Here is a 23,349-nt window from a genome sequence, read left to right on the forward strand (position 1 = left end):
CCGCATCCTCGCCGAGTCCAAAGCCAAGCTGTTGCAACCCATCCATCCTCCCCCGGCCTCCCGGACAGGCCTGCTCCCGGACTCTCCCTCTAATCTCCTCCTCCCATGGAGCGGCTCATCTCCACGCCCGCCGCCTCCCCCTCCGCCTCCCCCTCGCAGACCCGGATCCGCCTGCCCGGCGGGTCCCCTCTCCTCCCCTCCCGGCGCCTCCCCGCCGTGGCATGGCCCCGGCTGCGGCTACGGCCGGCGCGGCCCGGCGCGGCGATCGCGCTGGCGTCGCCGCTGCGCCACGAGGGCCTCTCGGCGGCAGCGCCGGAGGAGGCGCGGGGCGACGAGCCGGCGGCGGCCTTTGGGCCCCTGTGGAAGCTGCTTGGGAGTCTGCTCCCGAAGGTTATAGGATTCCCCCCCCCCCCCCCCCCCTCCCTTCTCGTTCCCGTGGTTGCAATATTTGGCTCAGAGAGTAGAACGCTGCCAGGACCGAGGTTACGTTAGTGATGGTGGTTGGTGTAATTGAGTGTTCTGTGTAAGCAAGTAATTCATGGTTGGCATGGCATGCTACTTTTCAGTCTTTTATGGATCAGGGAGCATGCCGCTCCTGCCTGGTTTCAGCATAAGCTTCCTACTGGCAACTGTGCGAATAGGAATAGGAAAGTACACTCAAGGATATCCAAGGGTAATTTTAGCAGTTGATGAAAGTATACTTCGGCTGCTGTAATATAGGAGGGAATGACATGCAATGCCTGTTATTCATTCACACGCCTTGTGCTCTATGCTGACCAATGCGAGTAATGCTAAATGCACTTGGCGGAGTAATTAACATCTGTGAAGCCTACAAATACATCCGGAGTGCATTGTTTTAATTGATCGCACACCGAGTAGTCTTATGGCTTTGGATAATGCTTGTGGAAATTAAGAAACTGTATGGTGACTAGCAGCTTCGAGTTAGGTTTGAGAAGTAGTTTTCTTTTGTGATTTCTCTAAAAATTAAGCTCAGATACCATGCAAGGACTCCAAGTGCTTGTAGAGTTGTGGACTCCAAGGACTCTCTCAGATACACAAAATTAGTCTTGGCTACTGGTCCTGTAACATAGTGAGTTTAGAAATTGGTTTAAATCATTCCAGTTTTAGTTGGGTTAGTATATTTTTGTGTAGAATGTTGATGTCAATGCATCTTGATCAGCTGCTAAGCTTCCTTTCTACGATTTGTTTGGTGAATTGTCTTTTGTTCGCCATACCTTACTGAGGTTTCCTCAGGAGCGGGCCTGAATTGTTCTCGTAAACATGTAGTGGCCAAAACAAGCTGCATTATCAATGTTCTCATTCCCCAAAAAAGTGATAGAAGTGCCATAGCTGAAGGCATTTAGTTGTTGCATTGGTTTAGCACAAAATTTCCTATTGCAAATTCCGCTGGTGATTCTAACTTTCAGGTGTGTTAAGATTTCTTGATCATTGATAATCATGTTAGTCTGTCTGTTCACATGTATTGTTCCCTACTCCTGATATTGTCTTGTTGATTTATTGGCATGACGCAACACCATTTGGACAGATTGCTTTTCATAACTGGCAATAACTCTGGTGCTTGCATTTTTATTATGTGCATATGTACTTAGGACCTCTTGCTAGGTGGATCGGAAACTGATCTTTCTAAACAAAAAAACTTAATGTACAAATGCATGTATGCTCTTAATAATTTAGTCATAAAATTGGAGAGACACTTGAGAATGGAAATATAAAACACACATCTTTTGAGAGAGTCAAGGTAATAAGTACTCTGAATTTCTGGTGCTATTTACCTGTTCAAATTAGTTTCGGTACTAAGCAGATTTTGTTGTATAATTCTATCAAGCTGTTGCGTAACTTAAATGATTTCCCATCACATTTTATTGATTTGTGGCTTATTATGTGCCCAAGGAGCTTATGTCATTGTTGACTAAAATTTAAGATTTCTTTCTCTGTTCTGTCCTGTTCTGATGTGTTAAAAATGTTCTGCATCGCAGGCGTCCACTGCTGCCCTTTTCCTATTGATAACACTTATTACTGGCACCCTGCACTCAAGCATCCCTCATCCAGCCTATGCATCGATGCAACCAGTAGCCAATACTGGTGGAAGACTCTTCACGACAGAGATACTAAGCAGTGGTTGGGCTGGTTTTTTAGCTGGGTGCTTGCATACCTTGTCTGGACCTGACCATCTAGTTGCCTTGGCACCACTTTCTATTGGGAGATCAAGGCTTGAAAGTGGTCTGGTCGGGGCCCTTTGGGGCTGCGGTCATGACGCAGGACAAGTTATTTTTGGCCTGCTCTTCTTGTTACTCAAGGATCGATTGCACATTGAAGTTTTCCGTGCATGGGGAACACGAGTTGTAGGCCTGACCCTTCTGATCATAGGAGCCATGGGTGTCCGGGAAGCCTCAGAGGTTCAAGAGTCTACACAGCTAGTTTTGGAGGGTGTCGACGCCAGCATGAGCAGCAGTGAACCTTTGCAGGTCCCATCAGCTCCCAGAAAGAAGAAAGTCGGTTTTGCAACGTTCGCCACTGGAGTTGTCCATGGTCTCCAACCGGATGCTCTGCTGATGGTCTTGCCTGCGTTGGCTCTCCCATCACGCTTTGCTGGCGCGGCATTCCTCGGCATGTTTTTGGTTGGCACTGTGTTTTCGATGGGTAGTTACACAGCTTTTGTAGGTTCTTGTAGCGAGGCCCTGAAAGAGAAGGTTCCTAGGATAACAGAGAAACTGACCTGGGCTGCTTCACTTGTGGCTATAGGCATGGGATTAGCTCTTCTGGTGGGACAGTTCTTTGGGTTCAGCCTGTACTGATGTTTGCTAAATTGCTACGTGTGTGTACTCGGCGAGATATTGTTTTATGTATGAGCATTGTTGGCAATTAGTCTGACAATAGATGGTTATTGTTTGTGAGACCACTACATGTATACTGCTGCAGATTTGACCTGGCTCTTGCTCACTTTACACTGATTTCCTGCTCTGTATCATTTGCTGGTTTTATCTGATGCAAAGATGGGTATCATCTGTGCGGTGTTCCTGCACATAGCCAATGCATAAAGTTTTGGCTGTAAAATACTGTAGCATTTTTGTTTGTATTTGATAATTATTGTCCTGTTATGGGTTAACTAGGCTTAAAAGATTCGTCTCGCAAATTATAGACAAACTGTGTAATTAGTTATTTTGTTTAACTACATTTAATATTTCATGCATGTATTCAAAGATTTGATGTGATGGGGAATTTTGTAAAGTTTTGGAATTTTGAAGCCATCTAAACAAAGGGATAGTATGAGACAGGATGGGAAGAGGGGTGTGGTTAATCCTACAATACATAGCCTCCCAGTAATTTGTAGCATCTCCAAGGATCACGGTACTCGGAGAAGGTTGGCGGCCTTGCCGACAGGATTCAGTGGGACAGAAATCCTAGCAAAAGATGGCCGAGTTCAAAAAGTGTACACCCTCCGTCTCATAATAAGTGCATTTCTTTGACTTCTAGATATTATGTTTGGCAATTCATCTTATTTGATTTTTTTGTGTAAATTATAAAATGAATAACTTATTATTAAAATATCTTTAGTGATATAATAAGTCGTAACAAAATAAATAATATTTATTTAAATTTTTTGAATAAGATAAATGGTCAAACACGATGTTTCAAAGTCAAAGAAATGCACTTATTATGGGACAGAGAGAGTAGAAGAATCGCGAGATGCGGATTCACATGCACGCCATGGGAGGTCGGAAAAGGAACTAATCTAATCAGGGCCCCAATGAGATATAGTGCTAATCGCGTTGCGCGTGGTTAGAAGAGTTTGGAGGGATCCAGAGGCCTCTCTAAAATGTTAAAAAGGTAAAGAAAAAGGATGAGGGCCCTGGGTCCAATCCTGAGTGCTTTTGTTTTCACGTGATTACTTCCCCTGCGGCGTCTGGATTACTAGCAACTGATTACGCAATCTGGAAAGTTCCTAACAAAAACTGATGAAAGAAGAAGGGTGGCGGTAGAAGCGATGATCTTCCCTGGAAAAAAGGGTTCCCGTAAACCTTTTGCCACTGCAATCAGGAGGATTCGGCTCTTGTTTAGTTCCCTTCAAAATTCCAAAATTTTATAAGATTCTCCATCACATCAAATTTTTAAATGTATGAAATAACTAATTATACAGTTTGTCTGTAATTTGCGAGACCAATCTTTTGAGTCTAGTTAATCCATACCGGGACAATAATTAACAAATAAAAATAAAAATGCTACAGTGCTTTACATGGTCACTTTTATGCAACTAAACAAGGCCTCAGGATGATTCGCGGGAAGCATCTCAAAGTCGCTCGATGTCCCAACGAGCCAGGCCATCAGCCATCTCCATCGCGATAAGTAGTGGGGCAAAGGCACAACGGCCGCATCAGGCTGGCATCTCAGATACCCCGTCTCAGAAAGGCAAAACCACTCGTCTCTTGGTTGACCAAGCGCAGGTAACCCACCAGCACGTCGGAATGATTCTCGTGGACGATCTCATCGCCGAGCTCTGCGAGCTGCCGGCCAAAGTCATCGTCGGCAAGAAGAAGCGCAAGGAATTCCAGGTACGGCATGCTGCTCTCGCGCAGAAAACAAGGCAGCCAGTACGGCAGGCAATGTGACTGACAAGTGACAAGCACCGAATGAAACTGAATAACTGATCGATGTCGATGGCTGAACTCTCTCTGTTTGGCATTGGTGAATTCAGAAGGTGGACTTGCTGGTCCGGATGGACTGCGAGGGCTGCGAGCGCAGGGTCCGAAAGGCGCTGGAGGACATGAAAGGTGCGTGTCGTGTCGTGTCGTGTCGTCGTTCACACATTGTCAGTCCGTCCGATCAGTCGTCGTCGACGGCCGAGCAACTTATTAACCGAGCGGTAGGCCGCTCGCCGGCGTGCCCGCAGGCGTGTGCAGCGTGGAGGTGGACCCAAAGCAGAACAAGGTGACGGTGTCGGGGCAGGTGGAGCCGCCGGAGGTGGTGAAGCGGCTGCGGCGGCGGGCGGGGAAGAAGGCGGAGCCGTGGCCTTACGTGCCGTACGAGGTGGTGCCGCACCCCTACGCGCCGGGGGCCTACGACAAGAAGACGCCGCCGGGGTACGTGCGCAACGTGCTCGACGACCCCGACAAATCGCCGCTCGTCAGGGCCAGCTCCATGGAGGAGCGGTACACCGCCGCCTTCAGCGACGACAACCCCAACTCCTGCGCCGTCCTGTGACCCGCCGCCCGCTTCTTACTTCCAGACCCAGCATAGGATAGGTTCCTTTTCCATCTCTGTTTGCTCGCTCTCTGCCTGTACAGCTCTGGGAACTGGGATGATATGTTTCCTAGCTTTGCTTTGGCAGCCGTAAATTTTTGTGGTATTGTTAATTGAGAACATATCTGGTGAAAACTACGACTTTCGTGAAAACTCATACAAACCATGGCAACAAAGTCGTTGAAATTCACCAATAAAATCACACATGTAGATGATATGATGATACACAACCTTGTAAATTTTTATATCTCACGAACGAAGTCGAGTTTGGACAAGATATTTTACAAGGTTGTGTATCATCATATCATCTATATGTGTGATTTTTTTGGTGAATTTGGGCGACATTTTTGCCGTAATTTGCACGAGTTTTCACGAAAGTTGCGGTTTGCACCAGATATGTTTCCTTGTTAATTTTATACCATATGTCATATGTGGAATGTTGAGATGAACACAACTTGTGCTGCTTGGGTTAGAGGAAGAATGATTGGCTTTGAGAGCCAGTAGATGGAGATGATGCCCAAGAGAAAAACTGTTGGGAGTTGGGACGCAAACACTATTAGCATCAGACTACGCAACATATGGAATGTTGACTTGAGTATATTTATATATAAAGAACTGCCGATGATACGCAAAAGAACGCTATGTGGAACTATATGTTGGTTGCATGCGCACGAACCAGGCGATCTTCATACATAACTGGGTAATTAGAGATACCGACACGAGGCACACGGCCAAGCACCGCTAAAAGAACGTTAATCAGGAGTCGCCACTAGCGAGTGGAAGGATTGAAAAATATACAACCTCAAAAACAGAAATAAATGCAGGCAAATCATCATCGCATCAATCACTAAAGAGAACAAGAACACCAGAATTAATAATAGTGTCATCTACTTTTATATAGTTTTGCCCGGTCCACACAACACAGTTTCTCGAGTCTTAACACTTAAAATAACTCGGTTCACACCAAAAGAGCCATCAAACTGCTAGCATTCGGAAACCTACTGGGTAATAACACAGCAGAAATAAACATGAACCTCACACTAGCTACCTTTTTGGCTTTTTTGTTTTTTGTTTTATTTTTTTGCCTTTTTGAGTCTCATGGTGTATTTCTATCTCTATTTTTGTATTATGCTTTTTTTTTGGGTTTTTTTTTTGAACCAACTGATCTTTACACCTCATACAAGGTGTGCATGCCGTCACTGTGAAAACTCGGCCTGCCATTGTACTTCATATTCCTTGAATATATAGCCTCAAAAGGTATCGCTCCTGAGTAAATTTCTTGCTGCCTTTGGTCCAAAAAGTGGTCCACTCCCATTGTTGTGTAGCCCACCCAAGGTTGGTGCATGATAGCCTAGACTAACTGAAGTCACTGATCTAGTCAGAAGAGCTTCACCAGGCATTCCTTGCATGTTAGCATGGTAAGTTGCCCCCTCAAGTCCAACAGAATGAAACTGAGATGCCAGCAAATCAGTGTTAGATGTCACAGGGGTCAACGGACCAGAACTTCCAGCAGAATAATTTGGTTTTGGAAGCAGCCAATTCTCCCATGTTCCACGCCTTCGTAGTTTATCACCCTGTTTGAGCACAAAAGAAAGAGCCAAGCCTTTAAGCAAGAGGAATGAAGTGAATAGAGCAGTTACTCACTATAGGAAATGCAATTACTATGTGGCAAAATGAGAATCATAAGATTATCTAACATGTGCAACAGAGCGAAGAGTGAACAAGATTTTGCAGTGGTTAAAGGTAACTATATTATAAAGTCGATCGCATTAGAAAGATTAGTAGCAATAAGTTGCTAATGCCTAATGTAGTAGTATCTGCAAAGGACTTTTGATCATTGGGATAGGATTCAAATTTTTGTTGTCCTATTGCTAACTTTACTTAGATGCAAGGCTCACTTTTCCATTTTGGAGGTTATTCCTTTATTTGGGGCAACAGTAATGATAGTCAATGGCAAGACAACTAAGAAACTATTTACATTACATGAATTAATCAAAAGATCTGAAATTTTCCAAGTGTTTGAAAACAAAATATATTTCAGTCACCATACTCGACATTGGATAAACATCGAGCCCAGGGATGAGCTGATTGGACTCTGCTATTGAGAAATAAATTGTTTTGAAGCATTATGAGGATGTGTTATGACCTAAACTTTGTGACATCAGTTAATCCTAGTTGAATCAATTTCGTACTAAATTTCCATGGTCATACTAGAAAAACATGCGCTCAGAAAGTAATCAAATGATACAAACTTTGTTGTATTGTGAACATCATGTCAAATAAAACAAACTTCAGGTCAACAACAAGAAGCTAAAGTCTAGGACATGGACTAACCAGTAGCTACATAATGTTTGCTTAACAAACTATGCATGACCTAATAAACTATGCTAACAGATAAGATAATGAAAATTCTTGCTTTTTTTCTAGCATTAACATGCAATGTTATGGGGACATTCACATTGTTTAGTTACTAACATTCTTGTTAGCCAAAGCTAATTTAATTTGAATTATAAACATATGGTAATTGCACCAAGAAAACATTACCTGAACTTCCACAACAGTAGACATCATGACTGTCTCCAAGATAAACTGAATATTATCAGTCAGCTTCTGGACCTGAAAAAAATTAACATGAATACACCATCTCTTTATAAAAGAACAAAATATATATTTGATTATTCTGGAAAAGGATATCTGAACTTCTATCGCACTCCACAGTCCACACTCATTCAATCATCAGTATCCTCTTCCACATATTAATGGATGCAGTGTCACAAACTTTTTTTGCATTTACAAATGCATTATGATGCCAGTTGTAAATAATGGCTAAGTATTGCCCATACTGACAAGGAAACACAACAGAAAAGATAAACAGAAGCAGAGATATAAACCATAAGTCCTCCACAATTCCAATATGTTCTAGCTCAAATTCTAAGGTACTTCCATTAGCAGTCTGCTCTAAAATTGTATGAATAATTCCCAGATAGTCAGATAAGTAGGATGCATATTTTGCCTTGACTAAAATGGTGCCCAGAAAAATGGACAATTTCCTACAATGTTGAAATGATACCTCATTTGGTTCAACATCATCAAAACAGAAATGGGTATCCAGTAAGCATATGATCAAGACCCTAAGGGTCCAAAACTATCGACTGACCCCATATTTACCACGTATCCGTCATGCTTTATGGCAGAGGAGAAAAAACATGTGTACCAATAAAAAAACATAGAAGAAAGAAGCAAAATGACCTTTGGAGACTATTGTGAACCACCCTCTTATTGTGAGGGAAACATCCTTCTTATGAAAACAGAACTTTCCATCCTATCTTCTGTAGTGACCTCAGCTAAATGTGTTCCATTATAACTGCTATTCATTATAAATGTGGCAACAGCGCACTCATGACTCATGACCCATGAGCCTTTCCATATCTATTGTTTCATTGCTGGTATTCCAACACACCACATCCCCTACCTCACCCCCATTAAAAAATTAACCCATCAAATTTTGGACAGGTCTACCCTAAAACAAAATCGAATGTGCCCATACCCCAGCAAACCAACACATGGTGGCTTTTAATTAGAAAAAAGTGCCATGCAACAACAGCATATGCATATCAAATCTTCTGAAGGTAGAATGAACATGAATATGATCACTGCAGTTGATCCATACAAATAATCTGTGGTGCCTCAACCTATGATACATACAAATCTGTGGCAGCAGCAAGGTACAAGTAGTTAAGTGCATCAACAGACCATACAAATGTGTAACTGAGTACACTAAGAATATACAAAAGTCGTATACCTATTGGAGGTCCCACAAGTTATTAAGAGGGATGATGGACTGAACTCGCTCTAAGCCTTGAACAAAACTGTGCCTGTGAGCTACCAGTGACCCTCAACTCAGCTGAAAGAAATCAGAGGACCTGGCCAAGAATGTCCTCACCAACACTAGCATTCAGCTTAAGCTACTATAATAATACCACTGTAAAAAGTGTCAAAGAATAGAGCCAACTTGGTTTCCCAATAGATCCCACTTTCCTAATCATATGGTGAACATTCCAAAAGTACCACCGACTCCATCCCATCACTGACCACTTTGTCCCTTGATTGCACTAATGCTATTATTAGAAGGTAACAATGATGCGATTGTATAGAAAATGGAAGAATTACTGGTATCACTGGCATTAATACTTGCCAATATAGCTATTGCGATGCTATACAATTTCTGAGATGCAGATATCAAAGAGATTGGAATCCAATAATGCAATGCAGCTGTGCCATCCAAGGTTATACCAGTAACATAAACTGATTTCTTGGTAATTGTGTAGGGGCTATCTTGCAATTCAGTTAAATGGATCCATGCCACAATATGCAGACACTCTCATTATTGGTGACAACTACAGAATGAGTCCATAAGCTTACTAAATAGGTTATCAAAGAGACAGACTAAGAATTCAGTGTGGATTTAACTAAGAAATCAACTCATAAGACCTGAAAACTTACTTTGCGGAAGCCAGCAATCAGGGATAATGGGACCCAACCTTGGTCATCCATGTGTTGCCGCAAGAATGGGTCCTTGCACAGATTGTCATCACTGCAAAGTTCACAAATGAATAAACACATTGGTCAGAGCATTTTCACAGATAAAAGAAGAGATTCTAAAAAATCTAGATGACCACCTACCTGAAATAGTAATTAATTTGCTCCAGAAGCTCCTGTCGAAGAGGGTCAACTAAAATAGCTTGGGGGCTTGCTGGATGAGGCACAAAAGGCATGCCTTGAATGCCTTCCGTGGGGGCTGCTGCCGCAAAATAGTAAACATGCGGCGCTATGTCTGCTATTCACAACAAGCAAATCAATGCAACATAGCAATAGGACATATCCAAGAGTTCATGAACCACATGCACAAGCACAACATACCAGGGAAGCCCATAGGTACCCCATAAGGTGGTGTCTGAGGAGTAGTAGGGCTAAGGAATGGTGGCGGCGGCGGAGGTGCTCCTGTTACAACAGCCAGAGCAGGAGGAGCCCTAATGTATGCTGGCTGGTGGCCACGCTGCTGGTGAGCTGGTCCATGGCCATCTCTGCGGCCACCTCCTCGCCGTGGACCATCAAAACCCCCATGGTGCTCGTTCCCACGTCGTCCCCCACCTCCACCATTACCCCTCCTGTTTCCGCCACCATAGCCACCTCGGCCATGGGTATGGGGACCAAAACGTCCATTCTGATGATGAAAATCTCCACCGTTGCTCCGGGCATTAGGCGCAAAGACAGGGGACGGTTCTGTGGCAGGTACACTCTTCTCCAGCCCATCCGCCACAGGCATCACCAGGGCACGCCGGGCCACAGGATTGCGCACAGGAGTCTCATTGCCAGGGTTAGCATCCCGAGGGCTGGAAATGCCCAAAGAGACTGGCGAGATCACCGCCCCCTGACACAATTCGGACAAAGTAAAACCCAATCTCATCAAATGGTACAAGAATTGAAGCTCCGTCATGACTCATGAGTAACTGTCAAACACTGGTATCAACTCACTGTGGAAGCGGGAGAAGCGGCCTTAGGTGACGCCTTGGCAGCCGGCGGCGGGGGAGACGCCAGCCCGGGCAGCGCCGGCCACGAGTCCGTGTCCATGATGGGGCTTTCAACCGCCACCGCGGCTGGCACAGTCGCGCCCCCGGGGCGCTTCCAGGCGGCCGCGGCCGCCCCAGCCTTCTTCGCCCCAAACGGGCTATCGGACGGGGGCGGCGTCCCGGCCCCAGCAACGGCAGCATGCGGGTCGGCGCTGGTAGCCATCGTCCGCACCGAAAGCCCACGGGAGATAGCGAGTTCGATGGGGTGGAGGCGACGGCGCGACCGGCGGCGGCGGAGGTGGAGGGCGGAGTTGGGGGGTGTGGGGATCGGTCAGTGGTACGGCATGAGGCGATCGGTGACGAGGGTTCCAAATATTGCCGCGCGGCGAGGCGAAGCGAGGGTCGGCGATCGGCGATCGGATCGGGGGAGGAGGGGGGCCGGTGCGGCGGCGGGCGGAGCCGGAGCCGATGCCTGCCTGCGTCGCTCGCTGCTCTTCCCTTCCCTTCCCTTCCCTTCCCACGGGCGGTGTGGATGGACGCGGACGGGATCCCTCTCTCCTGCCCTGCCGTGGTGGGCCACAAAAGGGACAGCCCGCAGCCACCAGCGTGGGCCCACCCCCGCGGCTCCCCTCCGTCCGCTCGCGGATGAACGGCCGCGCCGCTCTAAAGCGGCGCGCGCTGGCGTCCGCTTGGCTACCACCCTCCGGCTGGCGCGCGGGCCCCGCGCGCGCGGGGTGCGGCGTTGGAGGGTTGTTGACGAGTGGGGCAGCGGGGAGCCGCACGATGCGGGACGGACGGCTGGGTCGCCGCGGAAGGTCCGCGTCCGGCGAAAGCGAATTATTGCGACCGCCTGGGGGCTCGCAATTCCAGCGGCGGAAGCAGTGGCGCCTGGGACGAACCGGCGACCGCCCACCCCCGCTTTTGCAAGAGCGCCCTCCACTGCTTCTGGATTCCCCGACTCTTTCTTTCACCGGCCTTATCTGATCTCCTTCCCCTGATCGGATAACATCGTGGATCACGGCCTGGTTCACTGTTTTTATCTGGCTTTTTGCACGTCGCAAGTACTATTTTGAGATTGTTGAACCATTGTGGGAAATTATATAAAAAAAGAAATCCGTTTTACTCCCTCCTTCCCCGTTTATAAGGCATGGTGAAACATGACACGGTCTTCTAAACAACACTTTGACCATTTATTTATCATATATTATATCACTTTTGATTATAAACTTATAATCATTGTAAAATATATTTGATTATGAATCCAATCATATGAAATTTGCATTATAAAAATAAAAATTTAATAGTCAAATTATTGGTAAAAAATGACAAGGTTTGAATCTTGATATACGTGTATGCCTTATAAACAGGGAAGGAGGGAGTATATATCTTTTCCTTCTCAAACCAATGTTTTTTTCCTTAACGTCGATTTTTTTTTCTGAAAAGGAGCCTTTCGCGAAAAGGAAACTCAGGGAGGGTCGAAATGCGCCGAAAATCAGCTCGATTTTTTCTGGCCTCCCCGCTTAGACCGTGGATTCAGTCAAGATCGTCAGGGATAAAGCGAGGTAGGAATTTGGACATGATCAGTCAAGATCGTCACCGACGAATTTGCTGAGATCCTCCTCCCCGCTTGTGTTGGTGTTCCCCAGCTATTTTTTTGTTTTCGTTTTGGAAGATCTTCACGTGCCGGAACACACCTTACCGTGCAACCAAGTTATCTCGACGGATGCTCACCGCCGGTCGTTCGTCCTCGCCGCGCCCGGAAGCAACCACACGGTCTCGTTTCTTGCTCGAGCCGTCGCTGTAATGCCATCGGCCATCGCCAGTGACGCTCCCGTCACGCCGTGTCCCGTCTCATCCGGAAAACCCCGTCGGGTCTCTTTCCTGTTTACTAGTACTCCGTAGCCCCTTGAAAATTTCGTACGGCAGCTGTAGCACGTGCGCTCGAGTCGTACGCGCGTGCTCTTCGCATCGCCGCTAGTTTCTTGTCCCCCGTCGCACGTTGGTCTGATCGCGAGGAAATCTGTGGAGCAGCATCGACCGGGCTGTCAGTTGTCGCCGCCGCATGAAACACGAGCCCTTCTGGGCAGTGAATTCAATCGATGATCAACTTCTTCCTGCAGTTAGGGGACATTTTTTTTGAAAGACCAGGACATTGACATGTCCAGCATTCATTAATAAGAAGAGTCGAGATTACAGGCGCCAGAAGCGCCAAAACAACTTCCCACCCAGACAGAGCACTGGGTAGGCCTGAAAATCAGAATAAATTACTCACTAAAAATATGACCAACTAAAGAATCTAAATGCTTTGCCCCAGCAAAGATCCATATCCTGATTTTGTCTCTCAGTAGGGAGATACAGCGTGGGTTTGACAGTCCCTCCTTTCTGAAAATTCTGTTGTTTCGTTCTCTCCAAAACGACCAAAGGATCAGTAGAACCAACGAGCCAACTCCTTTTCGAAGATGATGGTGAACCGTGAGGAGGTGGCAGAACCAGATTTGCAGATTGCAATGTGCAGACCAAGTGGTCGGTGCCAGTGAGGAAAGTTAGGGGACAATTACAGCTTTATTTTAGGGTGATTCCTTACTTGTCACTGTAGAATTTTTACAATCACTTGGTACTTGCCATTGATGCCTCAGAGCACGTATAATAATCGGCCGAGAGCCCGCTGGGATCCAACGTGGGGGAGAGAAAGCTGAAGCGAGCGCCTGGCAAATCGCTCCCTCGGAGCTGACGAAATGGCTCGTTCGTCTCACTGCAGCACATTAATCGTCAGTGGGATCCGCCACCATCCGATGTGCTCCCAGACGGCAGCCGGTGAAGACTATTATTCTTGCTCTCAACGAGATATAGAGCCCACATATATGCCACTGATATCGAGAAAGTGTCCGTGCAAAATTACAATGGCATGAGAAGAAGTTATCCAATTTACAAACATCAGTTGGCGTATAAATAATCAATAATAAATATAAAAGAACGGATTTTAGCAAGGAAAAAACAAATGATCAGAAAGCGGCGCGCGCTTGTGGATGGGCCTGACGTTTTGTTGGGGAGTTTAGTAGTCGAAATTCTGGTAGGTGGTGAAGGTCTGGCCGAACTGCCACCACGCCGGCACGACGTCCTGGAAGACGATCTTCTGGCCGCCGGTGGAGGTGAGCGCGAAGCTGAGCCCCTGGCCGGCGAGCGCGGCGAGGCACTGCCAGTTGGCGCCCAGTTCCTGGACATCTGGATCCAATCCGTGCTGGTGCCCTTCACCGCCATGCTCTGGATGGAGCCACTCCCGGCCACGTTGGTCACCAGCACCAGCTCGAAGTAGTTGAAGCCGGCGATGGTGAACCGCACGCCGCCGTCCCTCCAGCACTTGACCCTGCACGCATCCAACGTAACTCCAAGGATCAGTTGCTGATGACGACCAGCAGCTTGTTGCAATGGGTGTGTGATCGATCGAGCTTGACTTGCTTATAATGTTACCGTTGGTAGAGGACGGGGATGATGCCGGCGCTGTAGATGCCGATGTTCTCCCAGGCGGGCTGGGACATGTCGAAGTGGGGGCGGGGCGGGCCGCACCAGCCGCCGCCGGGGAGCGACCAGTTGGGCGGGCAGAAGTTGGTGGCGGAGACGGTGACCCACTTGCCGGGCCGGCACCACCCGGACTTGCTGGTGTCGCAGATGATCACGTAGCACTGCCCGCACGACGTGCCGTCGTTGAACAGCGCCGTGCTCAGAGCCGCGTTGTTGATGCCGTAGCCCTGGTCGTACAGGTTGCCGTACCCGCACGCGCCGCCTGTGCACACGGTGCATACACGTCACGTTGTGTCTGCGTTCACGCCGTGCCGAGCACAAGTTCAGACAATACTGAGATTGTAAGCTTACCCATTGTGTTGGAGCCGTCGGCGCCGCCGTAGAACGTGGCGGTGGCCGGGAGCCACTCGTCCGACCTCGCCGGTGCAAATGAGCAGAGCGCAAGAACGGCGAGCAGCAGGTGGTGCAGGAAACGCCTCCCCATCTTCTTCAGAAAAGGCGATCCTCTATCGATAGACGATAGTACAGCAGCTGGACTGGACAGAGGCAGGTGTAGAGATGTGCTGCGACCACTCACCGTAGCGAGTGGATGGATTTCGAGGTGAGGAATGTCTGCGGCAATGGTGATGCTTAAATAGGAGACCGGGCTGTCCATGGATTGGATTCTAAGGAATGGTTGTCAGTTGCCAACATCACTCTGTTGTGTTCTAACGATCGCATGCAAATGGCTGCAACGACCAGAGATTGACTTGCGCATTGTCAATGATCCACGACTACGACGCAGCAGCTGTTTTGATTTTGAAGTTTACATACAGTTCAACATTTATTAGTAAATCCGTATCTTGCTTCTGAAAACATTCTTCTTGGGTAGAGCACTAGTATCTTCAGTGGCATCGTTCCGCATACGCCATTCGATGAGATTTCAGCAGCATTAGAAAAGGGAAAGATGCGACAGCTTCCAGTCTTCCACACCAGAACATATGCAGCCGCTCAGTTGTTTTTTTTTTTGGTTCCCGGCGACCTACATTCCGATCGTAAAATTTTTATTTGAACAACTTGTAGAGACGGCTAGCATCGCTCCAACAGCTGGTTAACCGAATCTTGATATTCTTTATTTGGACGGATTAAACATCAAAAAAAAAGTCAAACAGTACATATCCTCTTATTATCAGATCCGCATGTCAACCAACTACCTATAGAAAGTTTAGAACCACAACGGCTACACCACTTCTGCTGTGCTTATTATCTTTTTTGTGAGCTGAGGACTGAAGATTCACCACTTCTAGCTCTGTATTCCCGAATTATAGTTTGAATTTCAGCGAGTCCTGCCTTCTTACAAATCAGAAATGGTAGGATTTACTTCACAAACGAATCAAATTACGATGTGATGCTGTCCATATTCTGGATTAACACAGATCCATGAAAGAAGATGAACAGGACTGGGCTCATTGTAGTGGTCTAATCAGCACATAGCATCCTCTGCTACTGACTGCAATACTGGATAACACTGACAAGACAATAATTGTCAATTCCTTGGTTGTTGCTTCCTTGATTCTGTGACCGTTTTGTTCGTCCTGGATTCTATAACCTCAATCATAAGCTAATCATAACCATGGAGCAGTACTCAGCTCGTACTGGTTTCAAGTTCAACTGAAGCAGGTAACGTTGGTTCAATGGCAATCATCAATCATGCAACGGCTACAAGTTCGAACTCCTCATCAGATGCAGAGTATCCAAATGTAGAGGCAAGGCACTATCCAGGTCCAGCTATTTTTGTAACTGAACAAACGAATTGGTTTGTGCAATCTATAACTATAACGGAAGAAAAACAAATGACTTTGCAATGAACAAGATAGGAAGTCTGAAATTCAGACATCATACGATGCAAATACAGGCCAGATTTTCAGTGGTCCAGTCGCGTGCTCTGAAAACTTTGGATTGGAAACCCATCGCGTTAATAGCAGACGAAAGGAAAGCTGAGATTTTTTACTGTATCAACGAGCTAGTTGAAGCACTGATTTGTTCTAAACAGGTGCAAAGATAAGGCACCACTGATGTTCCATTTTCTGAATGTGCTGCTGATGTTCCATTCCATGGCCGGTTATTGCATTTCGTTTTTCGGGATACGACTCCAGCAGTTTAATTCTCCATCAGACCTGACTACATACTCCCTCCGTCTTGAAATATAAGATGTTCCAACATTCTTGGAGAGTTAAAGTTTTTCAAGTTTTACCAAATTTATACAATGAAGTAATAACATTTATTATATCAAATATGTACCATTAGATTCTCTATTAAATATATTTTTATAATATATTTGTTTGGTGCCATAAATTTTTATGATTCTCTCTAAAAATTTGGTCAAACTTGAAAAACTTTGACTCTCCAGGAATGTTGAAATGACTTATATTTCAGGATAGAGGGAGTATATAAAATAAATTATTCTTTTGTATTCATGTTCAGCTTTCGAATAGTGATATATTCTTTTGAGTATATCTGAAAGATAATGGAAGAAGACCTCAAGATCAGAAGATCTTCCTTTATTAGCTTGGTTGCTTTAGCATGCTTCTTAGTCACCAGTTAGCTCTTAAAATAGCCGACTCATATCATCCACGCCTTGGACTTGGTTTGGTTGCTATCAATAGCGAGCTACTAGTGTATGATCATTAGACTGCGGCTGCATTCAATCGTTCACCGCATATATGATCCATTTTATCCGAGAAACTGGTCACTAATAATAGGGTCTCAGTTAGTAAGAGCTGAAACTCACCACAGAATATCAGCTCTATCCATTAGATTTACTATAGATACTAGAGGCCTAGTTAACTTGATGGAAAAAAAAGGAAACAAAAACGCCATACGTATAGCACCGTAGTTCTAAACATAGAGGTTTCTCATCAAAATTAAAATCATAAAAAAACAGAGGCCAAGAATGAAGATTGTTTACAGCTGAAAATGAGAGAGCACCGTTTGTGCCGCCTACTGATCTGCATATTTAGACTTTTGCATGGTTCGTGCTGGAGCACTGTACTTACTATTTCGTTTTGCTTTGTTGCAACATAAACTGTTACGCAATCCACATGTGTTAGCCTCTAATTCAAAAGTTAAAGATTGACATAGTAGAACATTAACAGGTGTTATGAGCTGCATAAGAACTAGTCTAATGGTTTCATAAGAACATAGTAGAGAATTAACAGGTTTTGCTTTGGGCCCACCTGTCAGAGTGCTACACTTCGCTGTCGACCGGGCCCCACGCTCCTCCGGCACGTGGCAATCTAGCTCCCGCTGCGACGGCCTTGTGAGCCCCATGTACCCTTTTTGTGCTTATCCAGGTTTTATCCATTCTGGAAATACTTACCGCCAGCAACGAGAGAATTACCGCAGGTCGCTACCCACGTGGCAAGCATCGACTAAGCAGCTAACACATCGGACGGCTATAAGTAGTTCTGGTCGGTGGTTTTTTACTTTCTTCCCTTTTATCCATATCCACGATTTGAAAAGGGTATCATTATTTCTCTCCTCTTTTAAAGGTGCTAGGTGCCATTACTTCCCGTCGCCGCTTTCACGAATCCCCCTTCGATTCTCCTCTTCCTCTTTTCACGCAGTGCTCTCTCGAGCTCGGTGATCCTTGAGGGCGGTAGAGAGCCATGGCGGCGGCGCAGGCGCTGGCGAAGGTGAGCGTGGGGTCGCCGGGCGGCAACCGGGGCGCGGGGTCCTTCGGCCGGCGCCGGGGCGCCGTGTCGGTGCGACTCGGAGGATCCTGGTCCCGGTCCTGGAGGAAGAGCCCGTTCCTCGGCGGGAGGATGGCGGTTGGACCCAGGAGATCCAGGAATCTCGTTGCATCGCCGGTGCAGGTTACTCGAGTTACCCGTGTCCTGAGTAATTATATCGATTTCAATGTGATTTTTTTTAATTTCGGGATAGTATCGTTTTAGCGTGATCAAATTGCTAATGCAGTAATGCTGCCAATCCGGGAGCGATAAATATCCACATTCACCATGATTAGTTTCGATCTTACCCTAATTTATCCGGAACCTGCAAAACTTTTTTTATTTTTTTCCCCGTTTGTATGTGCTGTTCTGACATTGTTGCTTGTTCGCTGGAGCAGATGAACCTTTCATTTCGGAAAACCATGAAGTGGTGGGAGAAGGGACTGCAGACCAACATGCGGGCTATCCAGACCGCGCGAGACCTCGTTGAATCCTTGACCAATGCCGGCGAGAGGCTCGTCATCGTCGACTTCTTCTCACCTGGCTGCGCCGGCTGCCATGCCCTCCACCCCAAGGTAATATTACGAAGCAGTATACTTCAATGTTGCATGCTGCTTGTCATGTGAATTCAATCGTGCTTTTCTAAGAGGTATATTACATTTCGTTGCGCAGGTTTGTCAGTTTGCGGAGCGGAACCCGGATGTGCAGTTCCTGCAGGTGAACTTCGAGGAGCACAAATCTATGTGCCACAGCCTTCATGTTCATGTGTTCCCTTTCTTCAGATTCTACAGGGGAGCTGAGGGCCGGCTCTGCAGCTTCAGCTGTACCAATGCAACTGTAAGATCTGATCGTTTGTTCTGGCTTAAGTCATCTGTGTTCCTTGTTCAAATTGTTGTGAAAGCTGAAAACATGTGAAAGAAAGACCTGCTCCAGCTCTTTTGGATGTGGCCAAGGAACTAAAAACTATACGAAGTAGTGTACATTTGGCAATATATAATAATTACTATTGCTAGTCTCTTCATTGCCAAACAAAGGAATTGGGAATTTTTTCAGTTGTGCAACCCAATGTTAGATTTATTTATCTCAGTTGTGCACTTGTTGTAGTACTTTCAAATCTTATAGCCAATGAAAGCTCTTAAACTTGCTCCTTTGGATCCATGCAACATTCTTGATCTTAGAAATATTATTTTTGTGAACATAATTAAAAACAATGACAATGAGGGATCTGGTACCTGTTTCTGATTGCAGTTCAGGTTTCCACTGGCATTTAGATTGTCTACTTTATTCCATTTCAGAACAAATAATGTCCAATATTTTACATCAGTTGTTAGCAATTGATGTTTGCTTATGGGAGTGGGGAATCTTGTATGCAGATTAAGAAGTTCAAGGACGCACTTGCGAAGCACAAACCCGACAGATGTAGCATTGGCCCAACTAAGGGGCTAGAAGAACCGGAATTGTTTGCCTTGGCTGCAAACAAGGATCTGCAGTTCACCTACACCATGGAGCCAGAACTGGCTCCGAGCATGGGAGATGCAGCGGAGGGCATCACTCCTGAGCGTCCAACACCAATAAAGCCGTTGGTCAGGCAGGGGCCTGAGGACAGGACCTTGGTCCCAACGGGAAGATGATATGTGATGACGATCACATGCTTTAGTTCTGTGCAGTTCTTGATTGTTTTTTTGTGTATAGGTTGTTCCTTTTTACGGTTGTGGGTGCACGCTTCAAGATTTTTTAAATATGAGGCCTGCCCGCTTGTCTACAGGTAGTGAAAAATGTAGTATGGGTAGCAAAAAGTGCTGTGGAGCTTCTGTCCTCAGGAAGTTGCATGGTGGCTATATGAATTCATCTAATTGTCAAAAAAAAAAGTTCATCTACTTGATCTTTGCAGTGTTACACATTTTATGAATAGTTGTGCGTGAGTTCCTCACAGAAAATGGTATGATGGTTGTTTGTTTACAAACTTATGTCGTTATCTATGAAACTCGAATCAGGCCCATCTATTATCTTTTTATTTGGCCAACAAACGGAGCCTCCACGTTCGCTCTCAAAGCCTAGAAATTCCCACGTTAATCGGAGAAAAATAGAAAAATAAAAATTACCCACCACTGCCATTATGATAAAATTAGCCTAAAATACCCTTATGTCTAATTAAAAATTACCCACCAATGCCATTATGAAAAATTAAATATAAAATACCATTTTGCTATGTATCAGTTACAAATATATACTATTAATAAAAACTAAAGCTAACAACAATTTTTCCATCAAAATAAAATAAAATAAAAATAATTATATGCATAATATTATTAAAGCTCAACAAATCAAATTGTTATTATAGGTACATCATATTTGAATTGTTTTAACCAACAATAGACATAATTTATGATAATGAACATAGTGATGTATAGTAAAAAATAATATAATCTTTAAGTAAGGATACAACGACATTCAAATTTTTGAATTTTCAATACTAACCGCGCAAATGTGCGGGCTATACGCCTAGTTATAAGGAAAATGCCAAACTGCATATCTTAGTTTGGACTTTGGACGATCTTTTTCAACAAATCGACATCTGTTTGTGCTATGCATCTTCTTCTTTTTTTGTTTATCTACTGATTGATAATAAAACAGCACTATCATTGATTATATCATCCAGATGATGAGAACCTCTGTCTGAGCCCTGACATGCAGATGCAGTTAATATTGAAATACACTGGTACATGCTCGACAATTTCAGATACCAAGGTCATGATTTCCTCTCTGAATTCTGTAGAGCCTCTATGTTTCTCATGTCGAGGTGCTCTGGCTTTGGAAAACTGCAAGAGACGCTTGACAATTTGAGCTCCGTGATGTAAATGAGGTCGCTCTGTTCTTGACAAGCTACCCTTTCCTGTACTGAACGGAAGCTGCCGTTTTTTTTTTGGGCGGATGCCGAGGTTTTATATGGTTGTGCATCAGTGAATGAAAACAACAATCCTCTTTGAAGCGTGGTGTGAAGGAGTGATGTTGGGTTCTGCTTGGGCCTCGGCCTGTTGGGCTTGTGTGTTTTCCAACCAGTTTACTGAAATGATCATTATATTATATATTTCTTTTCTCACGACAAGATGTACATGTACAGAGTAGCCCCCCAAGGAAAAAATAACGAACAAATCGACGCCTTCCATAAAACCCAAAGCACCCCTGCGCCTGGCCCCACTCTCGCTAGCTATCGATCAGTAGTAGAAGTTGTAGTTGGTGACGAAGGCCATGCCGAACGGCCACCACGCCGGCACGACGTTGTTGAGGTTGAGCGTCTGGCCGCCGGTGGAGGTGACGGTGAAGGAGAGCTCCTGGCCGGCGAGCGCCGAGTTGCACTGCCAGTTGGCGCCCCAGTTGCGGTTCAGCGCGATCCACCCCGTCTTGGTCCCCTTCACCGACACGGACCGGATCGAGCCGCTCCCGCCCACGTTCGCGAAGTTCACCAGCTGGAAGAACGTGGACCCTCCGATGGTGATCCGGATCCCTCCCTGCCTCCAGCACGTCACCCTGCATAGCAACACACCACCACCACCATGGCCGATCGATCATCAGCTCATCGCCGCCGGCCGGCTCGCCGGAGAACCGAAGAAAACGCGGCGTGGTCGACGTGACGAGATGACTTACTGCTGGTAGAGGACGGGGATGATGCCGGCCTTGTAGACGCCGATGCGCTCCCAGGCGGGCTGCGCCATGTCGAAGTGGGGCCGCGGCGGGTTGCACCAGCCGCCGCGGTCGCTGGGCTGCGCCCAGTTGGGCGGGCAGAAGTTGGTGGCCGTGATGGTCACCGCGGCGCCGCCCTTGCACCACGGCGACGCGTTGCTGTCGCACATGATCAGGTAGCACTGCCCGCACGCCGCGCCGTCGTTGAACAGCACCGTGCTCAGCGCCGCCGTGTTCGTCCCGTACCCCGCCTGGTACAGGTTCCCGTACCCGCACGCGCCACCTGCATCGGTCGTATCACGCGGCACGGCACGGCATTGTGTGTGTTAGCTCCGATCCATCGTCAAAATTTGGAGTTGTTTTCATTAACTTACCCATTGTGCCGGAGGCGTCGGGCCCGCCGTAGAACGTCGCCGTCCCGTAGTTCCAGCCCTTCGCCGGCGCGAAGAACGTCGCCGCTAGGACGACGAGCAATGCGACGAGGACTCTGCCCATCCCTGCTCTGATCGGTAGACAACACCACCGCAGGAGACCTGGGCTCGATCGTCGGTTTCAGTAAACCAGGAGCTAGCTCTCTGAATGCCTAACAGCTTCTGACGGATCTGCAGTGATCGTGGCGTGGCTTATATAGGATGAGAGGCAACGAGAATTATGCTCAGGGCCGAGCAGGGGAATTGCAGGGAACATGCTACCGAATGATCGATATCCCAGTCCTGCAGGGGAGGGATGCTAGCTAAGCTCACATGCGTGCAAGCAAATGGACGCATGGACGCTGATCGGTTGACTCCTGGGCTAAAGATTTACTCCAGCGTTTCTCCTGATAAGCATGGCATGCGAAATCATTTGCGTTCCCTGCGCCCGGCATGTTCAGTTATCCGTACTTGCCGGGTTGAGCTGAGTTGGTGACCAAACTCTGCACTAGTTTATGACACTACAGGCTACATTTTGGAATGAATTTACTAGAACATAAACTACGATTTGGAATGTGTTGCCGTCCTCGTTTATCTCCGGAAGGAAGGACTTGAGCGTTGTGTTGGGAGGGAATTCTGCCACATGAGGCCATGAGGGCCAGCGGTGTCAGCACATGGATTACGGCGCGTGGAGGTGGATAAACAAGTGCGAGGTGACGGACTCAACGCGTACAATAGATGCTTAATCACACCACCTGGTCTAGAAGAGTCAGCGGTTTATCGACCGGCAGTACTCCTTCGGATTCTTCGTCTGCCAACTTGCACAGAGCTGAAGCGTTCCATTTATCGCATACTAAAAATCTAGCATTCTCCATCCACTGTAGTAAAGCGATCTTTAAAATGGCTTGGGCCCTGTTAACGCAGTGATTTCACTTGCAGGCGTTTCACGTAAAGCAATTCAGCTCTTGGTGAATGAAGTCTGAATAACTTGTCACATTCTGAATGGTTTTTATGGAGTACTCAAAGAGAGAGAGAGAGAGAGAGAGAGAGAGAGAGAGAGAGAGAGAGAGAGAGAGAGAGAGAGATCTAACGTCCCAACACAAACAAATCGTCCGCCTTCTTCCCTGCCTGCCTCTCTCTAGCTGATTAGTTCAAGTTTTGGTAGTGGCTGTCATCAGTAGTTGAGTGCAGGGTTGTTGA

General features: G+C 46.4%; 4 protein-coding genes and 2 pseudogenes across 5 annotated transcripts; 3 read left to right on the forward strand and 3 right to left on the reverse strand.

Moving 5' to 3' along the window:
* Positions 1–2,989, forward strand: LOC120690221. Its single transcript, XM_039972807.1, has 2 exons — positions 1–390; positions 1,998–2,989. Exons 1-2 carry the CDS (start codon positions 106–108, stop codon positions 2,814–2,816), a joined length of 1,104 nt encoding a protein of 367 aa, XP_039828741.1. The 5' UTR covers positions 1–105; the 3' UTR covers positions 2,817–2,989.
* Positions 2,990–4,484: 1,495 nt separating this feature from the next.
* LOC120689388 (heavy metal-associated isoprenylated plant protein 27-like) lies at positions 4,485–5,381 on the forward strand. The gene is made up of 3 exons (XM_039971675.1): positions 4,485–4,571; positions 4,715–4,790; positions 4,874–5,381. Exons 1-3 carry the CDS (start codon positions 4,485–4,487, stop codon positions 5,218–5,220), a joined length of 510 nt encoding a protein of 169 aa, XP_039827609.1. The 3' UTR covers positions 5,221–5,381.
* Positions 5,382–6,130: 749 nt separating this feature from the next.
* LOC120690832 (la-related protein 1B-like) lies at positions 6,131–11,374 on the reverse strand. Of its 2 annotated transcripts, none has more exons than XM_039973672.1 (6): positions 10,795–11,374; positions 10,180–10,690; positions 9,943–10,093; positions 9,763–9,853; positions 7,804–7,875; positions 6,131–6,833 (listed from the first exon to the last, which is right to left on the reverse strand). In XM_039973672.1, the coding sequence occupies exons 1-6, from the start codon at positions 11,050–11,052 to the stop codon at positions 6,510–6,512; spliced, it is 1,407 nt and encodes a 468-aa protein (XP_039829606.1). In that variant the 5' UTR covers positions 11,053–11,374; the 3' UTR covers positions 6,131–6,509. The 2 variants fall into 2 exon arrangements, with proteins under 2 accessions (XP_039829606.1, XP_039829605.1); XM_039973671.1 differs by having other exon boundaries at positions 9,943–10,096; positions 10,795–11,361.
* A 2,384-nt stretch (positions 11,375–13,758) lies between these two features.
* LOC120691679 lies at positions 13,759–15,284 on the reverse strand (annotated as a pseudogene).
* Positions 15,285–17,879: 2,595 nt separating this feature from the next.
* On the forward strand, positions 17,880–19,935 carry LOC120687194 (annotated as a pseudogene).
* Positions 19,936–21,140: 1,205 nt separating this feature from the next.
* LOC120693348 (expansin-A25-like) lies at positions 21,141–22,311 on the reverse strand. Its single transcript, XM_039976767.1, has 3 exons — positions 22,114–22,311; positions 21,704–22,022; positions 21,141–21,586 (listed from the first exon to the last, which is right to left on the reverse strand). The coding sequence occupies exons 1-3, from the start codon at positions 22,232–22,234 to the stop codon at positions 21,274–21,276; spliced, it is 753 nt and encodes a 250-aa protein (XP_039832701.1). The 5' UTR covers positions 22,235–22,311; the 3' UTR covers positions 21,141–21,273.
* Positions 22,312–23,349: the final 1,038 nt, after the last annotated feature.

The sequence above is a fragment of the Panicum virgatum genome, chromosome 9N (assembly GCF_016808335.1).
Source record: "Panicum virgatum strain AP13 chromosome 9N, P.virgatum_v5, whole genome shotgun sequence".
Classification (NCBI taxonomy): Eukaryota; Viridiplantae; Streptophyta; class Magnoliopsida; order Poales; family Poaceae; genus Panicum; species Panicum virgatum.